The 12,077-nt window shown below is 36.8% G+C and overlaps 1 protein-coding gene across 3 annotated transcripts in view; it reads left to right on the top strand.

The window, feature by feature from the left end:
• The window catches only part of WWC3 (WWC family member 3), a 101,299-nt gene that overhangs the window by 83,487 nt on the left and 5,735 nt on the right, over positions 1 to 12,077 (top strand). For 2 of the 3 annotated variants that reach the window (XM_069003800.1, XM_069003793.1), the window contains exons 13-19: positions 514 to 588; positions 1,584 to 1,670; positions 4,037 to 4,229; positions 7,843 to 8,010; positions 8,656 to 8,807; positions 9,491 to 9,650; positions 10,771 to 10,935. In XM_069003800.1, the coding sequence (XP_068859901.1) occupies positions 514 to 588; positions 1,584 to 1,670; positions 4,037 to 4,229; positions 7,843 to 8,010; positions 8,656 to 8,807; positions 9,491 to 9,650; positions 10,771 to 10,935 (1,000 nt within the window). The remainder of the gene's footprint in view (positions 1 to 513; positions 589 to 1,583; positions 1,671 to 4,036; positions 4,230 to 7,842; positions 8,011 to 8,655; positions 8,808 to 9,490; positions 9,651 to 10,770; positions 10,936 to 12,077) is intronic. The other variant, XM_069003789.1, reaches the window with a different exon arrangement.

The following is a 12,077-nucleotide window of genomic DNA, read 5'->3' as shown; positions in this document are numbered from 1 at the left end:
TTCTCATCCGATTAGTCATAAATCAGTAATTTTATTTCAACCATCTATAACAAAATAAAATTATACAGTGTGACTAACAATTCTGAGTATCATGTGATAAAAGTATAACTGCAAGGAAGAAACATACAAACTGCCAGAAGTCTAAAAATGTGTAGGTTCCCCAAGTGATTGAAGGATGTAGAAAGATATGTTACTTAATACAATTGTTTTAACACAGGAAGCAGTAATTGGGACGAAGATAAGTTTTGGAGGATGCTAAAGAGAAATGGAAGACAAAAGAAATATAAAAACAACCTAAATATCTTGAAAGAGTAGTTCTAAAACCTCAGTTTTTACAATTGTGAATTACTGCTACTGTGTGTTTTTAAACAGATGTCTCAGTTCCTTCTACATTACCACTCCCTCCTATATTACCAAATAATTGCTTATATTCACAAATCACAAAATAATTATTAGTTCATAATATAGCAGCTTAGGTCACTATGTAGTTTACAGTACTTTCTGTTCCTGCAGGAATGAAGATCTGGAAGAGCCTGTTTATGGTGATGCTGCCAGTAATGAAGAACCACAAATACATGTTGGATTTCTGTGAGTAATTACTCCTCTTTCTCCCTATCAACTCTGCAGGAATTGCTCACTACTTTTCTTGTTTATGATTTTAAACTTTTTAATAAACTGAATTGTGGTGGATATTTTTAAGAAGTTTCTGAACTGACAGCCAAAGTTCAGTGGATGTACAGATTAGTCAGTCATGTGCTGCTTTGTGTTGGGGAAGTGCCTTAGCCACAGTTCATTCAGTGTCCTTTCAATGCTGACTGATAAAAGGGCCTTCGTTACTTCTTTCAGTAGCATTTATTTTCACTGTCAGGGCCATTAATGTGAGTATGGCTATAGGGATATGTCTCTGTAAGCGAGATCTTTTTCTGCTGGATAAAGGAGGATTACCTTAGGAAAGTCACAGGTGAAGAGACACAAATACAGCTGTACAATACATCTTTGAAATCCTGTGCCTATGGCATGCTATTGTTGGTAGTGGGAGTAGTGTGGGGAAGGGCAGATTACTGCTGTGCAAAACAGGATATTGTATTTTAGCCCTCCAGAATCATCTCTGCCCCTTGGAAAACTAATTCCTAAGATTGAGAGTTTTTAAAATATCAACCAACTTTGTTAGTGGCATTTCAAAATTCATGCTGATGTGAAAGAGTAGAAATTTTTTATTTGTTTCCAATGGCCCATGAAAATAATGCAGATGGGTTTGTCTAATGTAACTCATATGTTGTTACACATGCACACACACATGCATATGGTGTAACTGTTTAAACTAAGGAATGTATTTGATAAAAGCTGTTTGCTGTCAAGACACATAGGAAGGCCAGTTGTTATTTTCAAGCTCAATAATGTTTAATTCATTTAGTTCTATTAACTTTGTTACTGTAGCTAATGCTTTTGATTGAAACTGATTTGTGCAAGAAATTTGTTTAACAAATGTGCTTTTACATTCTTTAAATCTGTTTAGTCTTCATCATTATTTCTTAAGCAATGTATTGATGATTGGTGACTAACACAGGGAATTTATTTTCCAGGCATGACAGTGGAAGTGAATGTCTGCTAGTCCATGTGTTACAGCTGAAGAACTTTACTAGTCTAGTTGTTAAAGAAAACTGCAAAATGTAAGCTTAAATTTCACCCAGAGTCTGATCATTGCTTGTTTTATGCTGCAGTTATAAATACCGTAGATTTATTTGGTTTCATTCAAAATTAAGCCATTTCTGGAGAAGATGGTATGTCTTAATTTCCATGAGGAAAGGGTTAATTTTATGGCCATATCCCTTTTATAGAACTTGGGTCACCCAAGTGTAGTCTCTGTGTTCTTACATGTTTATTGTGCAGAGGAGAGTTTCTTCAGAAATATCTGAGATATTCCAGAGTAAGCCTAGTGTATTTTTCTCAATTTCTATGGCAACATCTATATAAATCAGTAAGAGAGATACCTTGCCTTTTATCTTTAAGAAAGAAAACCACACCAGGAAACATGCAAACAACAGCAAAGGATCTGCAGGCTTTTGTGGCCTGTACAGCTCTCCTTGAGTATCCGTGAAAGACCTTCTGAAAATAATGTTAACACAAGTACTAGCTGAGAATCAGTACAAAAGATTAACTTTTTTTTAACCTCTGACAGCTTGTGCTACTTTTTTCATAAAGTGATACATAAAGTGATATATGTGATACTATATGTATCACATATAGAATATATCTTAGTTTATTCTAATAAATGTTTCTTAAATAATCACAGTGTTGTCATAAAACACTGTTTTATCTAGAGATATGTATCTTAGCATATTTTAAAGAAATTCAACATGTAAAAGTTGTTGATTCTTTATCTCTGGGAGAGGTTGTTTGAAAATTGGAAAATGAAGGTATGATAACATTATTGTATTGAAAATAAGTAATTTGGTGGGAGCTGTTAAACTGACATACATCTCCCTGAATGAATTCATCTTTGTTGAGAACTTCATCTTGCTAACTCTGCAAAACTGCAGTGGAAATTCTTCATAGGTCAGTACATTAGTGTTGGTCTTTTGCTCTGTTTGGTGTGAGTGCAAGGGCACATGATAGGGAAAAGTGTGAGTATTGTGTAGTACTCAGCCATGTTGCCTTGTCATCAGAAAAAGAAATAAGCATCATCTGAAGGAGGTAGTAATGTAGAGTCACCAAAGAAAAAGGTTAGTCCAGAAGGTTTTCTGGACGTTGTCATCAAGGCAACCAGGCATTCAAATGACTCAAAATGCAGTTCTGTTCTTCATCCTTCTCAACCCTACCTTTGCTGGAACCAAGAAATTGCGTTGCTGCAGAGTGAATTGATTGGTCTAGTCAAAAAATAAGTTTCTATTACCAAAAAGCAGAAGCTTTTACCAAGTTTAATTAACTCCTCCACGCATCTGTACATTATTTGAATCAGGTGCTGCGGCTGCTGGGGGGAAGTTTGCCTGCACCAGCCAGTGAGCAGAGGAGCTGAATCGCTGCCTTTTTACAGCACGTGAATCTGTTTACCTGACTGATGCTCCAAAGTCCAGTGTGCTGCAGTTCCACCATAAGGAGCTCTTCCAATTGTCCTCTAACCATTTATTTACCTGCCAGTGTGAGCCTCTCTCTGGTGGTGGCATAAGAGTTCTTGCAGCCATGTAGTCAACTTGAGTGAACCTCTGAGCTGAAGAGGGGGTTTTTAATCCTTGAGCCTTTGTGGGGTTTTTGCTAGGTTAGCTTTTTAACCCAGATAAATTTTCTAATCTGGGTCACAACACAGTTGCATGAAACTGTTTGCTGGCATGAGGAAAGGAATAGGATATTGCAGGGGCTTGGCAAGCAGTCAGGACAGGGAGAACATGGAAACAATTCTCGAAGTAGCTCTGCTGCTTATGCTGTCAGCTGAAAATGGTTGTTGATTGTTTTTGGCTTGGAGTCTTAAATGACATGGTACCACATACTTAAATTTGTCTTTTGAGAGTGCAGGTAGATGCAGTGACTGCAGATTTCTTTTGCCATCTGAATTTCTTAATTTCTTAAGGAGGGAAAAAAGGTTGCTTAGTGGGTAGAAGGAAGAAGTGGATCCGTGACACTTACGGGATAGTTCAATTGCCTAAAACACAGGCATGTGTTTCCATTTGAAATAGCACCTGGCCTCCAGCTGCTTCTGCTCAGAGGGAGGCTCTGTGTACATCTCCCATAGATCCTCTTATAATTGGTAGCTCATTTTAAATGCCTTGGATACCTCAGGGCAGCTCAAGTGCCACTTGGTGCCTCTGCTTAAGCACCAAGTTTTAAAAAAAAAGTTTCAGTTAAAAAAATACAGCATTTTGAGACCAGCTTTGCAGATCTTCTGTGTTAAGAATGCAAAGTAAATCTGGTGATGAGATCATCTCAAGGTAGATTCTTAATGTAGAAGGTACACTGATGTTTTTGCTTAGCTTGATTTTGAGAAATGCAAAATGGCTTTCTTTTTCTGAATTGTGCTGTTTGTCTGTTTTGCTGTTCCCAGTCATGTGAGAGTTTATTTGCCACCGCTTGAGTCAGGCACACCAACCACTTACTGCTCGAGAGCTTTGGAATTCCAAACTCTGTTAATATTTAATGAAGTGTTCCGAATCCCCGTGCACTCAAGTGTTTTGAAATTAAAATCGCTGCAGCTGTATATCTGTTCAGTGGATCATCAGCAACAAGAAGAGCTATTGGTAAGTGATTCTGTTTCTTAAAAGCCATGTGGTATGAGAAACTAAAGTTACCAGAGGAATTTCTTTTTAAGATTAAAAAGAGAATGTAAAAACCTAACTTTTCCATAAGAAGTTCTGATAGAGTTACAGGTTAATGTGTTCATTTGTTCACATATGTAAGTATAGTTCTGTAAATAAAGAGATGAGATTTTTAAAAATACTTAATCTGACTTTTAAAAAGCTTTTAAACTACAGTGTGCTCAAGACTTAGGTTTCTGCAGGATACTATAATGCCTGTGTGAGGAATCAGTACCATTCAAACAGGTTCCTACTAAAAAGATAACAAATACAGACCCCTTGCTACCATTTAATAGTGGGTGAAGAGGATTACATTATTACGTAATTACATCAGTCTTAACCTTGTTGCAGGGTAACACTGGCCCTGGAACAGTTCTGTTACCTCAGCCTTTTACTTTAAACTGATTGAGATATCATGTGCTAACTTCAGGTGTGTTAAGTGTTAGCTTCATTTAGCTGTTATCAAATACAAATATGCATAACTAAATCTGCCTTGGGGCTGATGTCCTGGCTATTTTGAAGTGATCGGATTGTCTTTGCAGTGGGGGGGTTTGAATGGGTAAGTGAAAAAAATTTTTAAGCCTATCAAGCTAAGAGGTACAGGCATCTCACTGTCAAGCTGGGCTGTGGGTAAGAGGTGTTTATTTGAGCAAATGCGTGTTTGTTAGTCCACCTTTAAACTAAGTAGCATCTTATATACATAGGGTGGACCCAAGGTCTTGTCTGCAGTAGGAAATTTTTTCTGCAGTGTAATTAAAGAGAAAGCATCTCAATAAGAGGCTGGATATATTGGTGTAAAATGCTTTATACAGGTATGTCCTGTTCCTCTGGGAAGCTAAATAGCTATTCAAGTGTAAAACATCTTTCTATTGAAACAACTGCATCTAAGTTTAGGGTGCTTTTATTCTAACTGCTGTTATTGAGTTGACAAAAAGAAATAGGTCTTCAGGTTATATTGGTAGGGATTTTTTTCTCTTTCATGGTCTTACTTTGGTTATGTCAGAAGTATCTTTGTCAACAGTAATTGGTAACATAGTTAATTTAGCAATACTCAAAGACAGAGAAACAATGCCAGTTTCTTAAAATAGGTACATTGAAGTATTTAAATATCATGATTGTTGTTCTCTTCAGCTGTAATTTGAGATTGAGCATTTTCTCAAACTGAGAAATCATTTGCTATGTGCTACCTCTCTTTGGAACTGCTGTGATGGTCCCTGTCAACAAGGCCTTTGTCTTTCAAGATGTTTTCCACTGAGATTATAGAGTTTTTCCCACCTATTTAATAATGCATATATTTCTCAAATTCTTAATGACTGCTTTCTTTTTAATTAGGTTGTGCCAGTTTAATACTTTCCTAAGTGCAAAAGCCAGACTGGAGTTTATCTTAAATTATATAAATACTTATACCTAACAGGGAATAAAAAAAAATAAAATATGGGAAATAGTTCAATTATAAAGAAATAAATACACTACACTTGTGGGATGGTCTTTCAGTTTCCTCAACCTTTTACCCTTATGCCCTGCATGGCTGAAAGATTTTTTTCTGTCTTAAGTTGGCTTATTTCTTCCCTGGTGGCCTTGTCAATGTCAAGGTAAGGGAACTGTTATTTTCCATGATTAGCATATATAGTTCATGTTAAAACATAAAAGAAATATTAATGCCTTCCTTGCAATCACCTGGCATTGCTGTTTCACTCCCAGTTTCTCATCTTTTACAGCTCTGACCTGTGTCTTAATTTGTTTTCTTCTTGAGTGTAACTTTTTTTTTGCATTTTTTTGTTTTTATTTCAGAACATCCGTCCCATTTTTTTAGCATGATTTTTAAATCCTCATTGTTTTCTTATAAAGAGACGTGTCTGTCAGACATCACAGAGATATTCATAAATACTTCTACTGTTTTGCCATCCAAGTTGTTAACAAATGCATCAGAGCAGGCATGTCATATACCTCTATCAGACCCACCTTGGTTTCTTCATCCTTTTGAGTAAGCTTCAAATCTTGAGGTGGACACGAAATATTAATTAGTCCTTTCAGTACTGATAATTCTTAATTGAGTTTCATGGTGATTCTCTACTCAATTAGTGATTCCCTTTGTAGAGGCAGCTTCTTTGGCAGACTTGCTTAGCTGCCTAATAAATGCAGTGTCAGGCATCTTAAGAGTCAGCCTATGCTTTTTCCAATATTGCTGGCAGGAAAACAGTTTTCCTCTCTACCTCCTAAACTAAACTAAGTGTGTCTTAAACATTTTCCAACTCTGATGCAAAAGTTGTGAGTATTTGATATACATTTATATCTTCCACTGCATCAAAGCAAGTAGATAATTAGAGGACATCTGGGTTATACAGAAAAAAGAAAAGGCATCTCTGTAGCCTCTGATATACTGCCATGAAATGACTTTCTCAGTAACGTGCTGTATCCTCATATCACATTATTTTGTTAGTCTCAAAAACTTTTCTCTATTGTCCTCTATGCACCTGTTTAAACAGAGCCCCAGGGAGCATTTGTCTTGGAAAAACAATGCAACTTTTTTTTTATTATTATTGTTTTCTAATTAACTGTTTCTTTACCTACTTAAAGTTGAATGCAGTTTCTGTCTGCATTTCCTACTGTCTTTGCTGTTAGAATCATTGTATACAGTTATTTGATTTATGAGAGATGAAAGCCATTTTTACAGGACTTTTCCAGTGATACAAAGAAAACATTCTTAGCACGTGGCTCATTTAGGATGGAAATGAACAGGTTGTAGAGATAGCCAGAGAAACAAAAAGCAGTGCTTAAAGGCTGACTGATATAAAATCATTGGTAAGTCCAGCTAGTGAACTGATTAAAAAAAAAAATTAAATATGCAGCATGGATTTGTTCTTAGCTGTTTTTCATTTAGGTGAACACCACTGAGAAATTTCTTACATGAGCTCTCTTTGATGGAGTAGGGCTACTTCAAAGTTTGAAATACTTTTAGTGAGAAGCCTCCATTAAAACTATATTTACCTGAATCTGGAAGAGGCAAGGATGGCCTGGAAAGTAGAAAAATAGCCTTATAGCCCATTTGACTACCTTATGATATAAATAGGCGGGAAAAAAATTGGCTTACACAACATTTTTATTTCCATTTGAAAGTGCTTCTGAGGGCCAGAGAATGGAAGGGTATCAGAATACAGTTATCTCAAAAGGCCCTCAAATTAGAGTAATATAATTAAAGTGGTATTAATCTAAGGAAATATAAAAATCAGATATATATTTGGGAAGGCTTTAAAAATAAAATATTCATAGCTGTCAGGTGTCAATTATATCTACATCAGTCACACATTTTATTTTTCAACTTTAAAAAAATTACTATCTATTGCAGTTCTTCCTGGTAGTAAAGAAGAAGCAAGAAATTCAGAATCTTAGACATCATAACGCAACAGAACAAAACTGTCTCTTTTTAAGAGACATTAGTATTTGGGGAAGTTGGGGTTTTACATTGTAAGTAAAATACTCTTTAAATGGGTGTCTGTCCTGCAGAGTGTGTGCATCTTATTGTGGTCAATGCTTTTTTTTTTTTTTTTTTTAACAGGGCATTGCTCAGATAAACCTGACTGATGCGGAGAGTTCTGGTGAGATGCAGCTTCACTGGTACCCTGTTCAGATCTTCACTGGCTCAGAGCCCCAGAGAGCAAAGACCAAAAAGCAATGTGAAGACAGTATTCCTCAGTCTTCTGGAAATGTAACTACAGTTAAAACAGTATGGCTCTAAAAAAGTGATTTGTTTACTTTATTTGACTGGCAGGGTGGTTGTGATCTTACCTTGGGTGCAGGTTTTCGAGTTATCGCAGGAAGTGATAACTTAATTTAACTCTTGGGGCAAGAGCTAGATTTCAGAAGACTAGTTGAAAACTAGATCATGTCTGGGCAGGTACTTGAAATAGTGCCCTGTATATATTTGTATGCATGTTTCCAGTCCGAATAAAACACATAAAAAATTTCTGCCACTGCACTTGAGGGGGTTGTCAAGAAAGGTTGTGCAATTTCCATCCTTGGAGATGTTTTCAGCCCTTGACTGGGCTCTGGACAGCCTGACTTGGCTATGTTGCCTTGCTTGCTGTGGGTAGGACATCAGACTAGGTGACCTTTAGGGGTCTCTTTTGACCTAACTTTCTGGATGATGCTCCACAGTCAAGTAAAGTCTGCCCAGTTTCTGTGGCAAGTTGAATACCACGTACTTTTGATTGGTAAGATTCAAGACAGATTTTTTTGGTTGTGGTTTGGTTTTTTGTTTTCTTTTTAAAGAACATATGATGGCTTTGCTTTTATTTTTTCTCTGAATAATATAGATTAAGTACATTGGTTTGTTCAAGCAGTTTTATTTAAAGACCTATTTACCTTTCAGGATGCAGTGACAGCCCTGTTAGCGAGGACCACTGCCCAGCTGGAAGCAGTTGAGAGAGAGCTGGCAGAGGAGAGAGTGAAACTAGAGTACACAGAGGAGGAAATCTTGGAGATGGAAAGAAAGGAAGATCAGGCAGAAGCCGTATCAGAAAGGTAAAAAGGGTTTAAATACCTCATCAAACAGATAGTAACTAATACTTCCTCAAAGATATTTACACTGTGGATATAGTCTGAAATAAAGCAGGAAAAGCAGCAGGTCCTTATTCTGAGATCTGCTCCCTGTTAGTGCTACAAGTATAAAATTGTTATGTCATGATCTGCAAACAGGAGGAAACCTTATTTGAATAGCTGGTTGAGTTTAGGGGACTTGGAGTTTGGGGAGTAGGAAAACATTACATCAAACAGAAACTTTTCCAAGGAGGCAACTGTAATGGGTTTTAACAGCCCTGTATTAAAAAAAAGTAAATAAAATTTAGTGGTGACCCGGGACATTGTTAGGGTTAGGGTTGTGACTTCATTCCTAATGATACTCCTAGTTTGTTACATAAGCTGTGTTGTTCTTTTTGTTGTTGTTTTCTTAGTATTGTTATAAAGACCAGAACACATGCCTTAAGAAAATTAGGGAAGATGAATTTTTTGCAATGAAATGTATTTGCATATCTGCATTTGCAGAAATGCAAGTGTGCTATGTTCTCCCATTGAAAATACTGTATTTTATTGGAGAAATAATACTGTAAAATTATGAACTGGCTTAGATAATGTAATATGTAAATGTAATGCATAATGGAATGGGGTTTTTTAACACCTGCAAAATTGTTGTGATTTTCTGACTTTAGGAGTTGGCAAGCAGAATCTGTTGACAGTGGATGCAGTAATTGCACCCAGACTAGTCCTCCTTATCCAGAGCCATTTTGTGGGGATCCATTAGCTGGACACATGTTCGCAACTCAAGCAGGCCAGTATGGTTCTGGAAAAATGCAGCCTCCACCACTAAAGGTAACGAGACAAGACACTGCAGCACGGAAACTGCCACCCTGCCTGGCACAGTGAGCTACTGCTGTGCCTGCAGTTTGAGTCTGAATTGGCCAGGAGAGAAAAGAACCAGTAGTGACATTAATACTCTGTATGAGCACTGCCTTTGTGGCAGCTGTATGGCTATTGAGCTGGTAGAAGTTCACTCGTTAGGGCTGGGTTTTGTTTGTTTTCTTACTACTTACTTCTGAACAGAATTTGGTTCTTACATCGAAAGACAAACTATTTTTACTGTGGCCATTATCTAATCTATAAATACCCACTTTTATCAATTTTCTGCATTTACGTGAAATTGTAACAGAAAGATGATGATCAAATTCCAGTGCTCTTCTTTCTGTAAGAATTTTGTAAGGAATTGTGAAGAAAGAAATTTTAGGACTTGCATTACAATTTCAGTGTTACAATAACGTGGAGTAATTGTGCTGAAACTGATGTATTTAAAGTCTTTTGTAGTCAAGATATGAGACACTGGAAATAATCCTTCACAAGCTGAAATCAGCAGACCTCCATTGAAGTAGAGGAACATAAGCTGTTTGTGTTGCCTTTAGGGAAGATCACACCTCTTATTGAGGAGTGAATTTTCTAAAAGTTTGGAAGCTTTGCTGGAGTAGCCTATGTTTTCTGTCTCTCTGAATATTTTAGTGTTCTTGTGTAATTGTGTGAAGCCTTTCAGTTCCTGTTTTCTTCCTTCTCTTCATTTAACTTCCTCTAGTTTTAAGGTGGTTACTTGCTTCAGAGTCACTGTGCTTATTGAAAGGTGACTTAGTTTTCTTCTGTTGAGGCTGGAGATCAGGTGGTAGTTTGGTTAATGCCCAACTGCCAATCCTGAATGCAGTCCTTGTGCTCTGCATCTCTGTTACTGTTCCAGAAAAGGCTTCTGAAAGGTAATCTTAAAATTTTGAATGACCTAGTTTTAAAACTTTTACAAAAGTGAGGTGATTCATACTCACAGTGCTCATTAAAATTTGAATCTAGCTAGCAGGGCAAGTTGTTTACTTTTAATATTGTTGAAATGTCTGATTGTCTTTGCTAGGAGAGAGAAAATAAGGAAGAAATAAAAAAATTTCCTTTGTTGAAATTCTAGGTGGATAAGGAAACTAACACTGAGGATCTGTTTCCTGAAGAAGTTGCTATCCTTCCAAAAGAGAGAACCGGCCGCAGGCCACGGGGTTCTGCTTTTGTTCGTAGTAGCACAATTGTTCGTTCCCAGACCTTTTCGCCTGGAGCACGAAGTCAATATGTTTGCAGAGTGAGTAAAGCTTGAAAAGGAGGATGGGGAAGGGGTCTCCACACACAAGTGTATTAAATGGTTTTGATCATTTCTCTGTAAGACTTCGTTACATTTATACGAAACATGCATTACTATTTAATGCTAATGAATAATCTTTAATTGAATTTAAACATTGCCGTGGGGAAGAGCTTCCCTGACTCTTTTTAAGAGTTTATACCTGGATGGATTTGATTTGAAATGTAAGAGTCTATGATAAATTAGATATGAAGCTCTTTTCCTTGGCAACCGTAGATGTTAGGTGAGGGTGGTCAATTTTACAGTGGTTCAGTGCTATCTATTGAGGTGTATAAGCAGTTAGCTTAGAAGCCGTGTTTAATTTTCACATACATAAAAGTTTGAAAAATAGGACTGAATGCTTAATCATAGGGTTATCGCATAAATATTCATACGACTCTGATTGCTGTTATGAATATCAGTCATAAGGTGCCTGTTACAGTGGGATGGGATGTAGGATTCCTGGATGCACTGGTGCAAGTAACTGAGGGATCAGCACAGCAGTTTTCAAGCTCACATTTATTGTTTGCTGTGTTCAGTGGCAAAGGACTTATAAGCAGTTGGCTCATGGTATTGCAGATCAATACATGAGTATTGGTTTTGCAATACTGGTGAAATGCATGTAGCTTTGATTATACCCTTTCATAAATTTCTGAGAGCCTTAATTTGAAAATTCAGGAATGATTTTTAAATTCTGTGCTTTTAACAAGGATCCTCTGGTTTTTGCTCTCTTATTTACGTTGCGTGCAGTTCATCTATGGACCCTTCAAATTCTTCAGTTTGATTTATGGATATGTATCTGTTTATAATTGCAAAATATGAGTAAAAGATCCTCACACGCCAAGGGTAGCACCAAAAGGAAAAGATGATTAAACACTCTCACTTAATCTGCACTTACTTAAAATCAGATGTGGGGGAAAAGTGGGAGACTACTGTTTGTACCCACGACAGTAAATGCTTTAGGATGAAATATTACTGCTTTTACATCCTTCCTCCCTCCTTTTTTAGGTTACATTGTCTTGGATAATTAGTAGAATGGTTGGTGAAACTTACCTGTAAAACACTGATGGTTTTTAAATTTTCTTGAATTATTGTAACTACCATAT

The sequence above is a fragment of the Aphelocoma coerulescens genome, chromosome 1 (genome assembly GCF_041296385.1).
Source record: "Aphelocoma coerulescens isolate FSJ_1873_10779 chromosome 1, UR_Acoe_1.0, whole genome shotgun sequence".
Taxonomy (NCBI): domain Eukaryota; kingdom Metazoa; phylum Chordata; class Aves; order Passeriformes; family Corvidae; genus Aphelocoma; species Aphelocoma coerulescens.
Note: the sequence above shows the minus strand (reverse complement) of the source record. Positions and strands in the feature narration are given on the sequence as shown.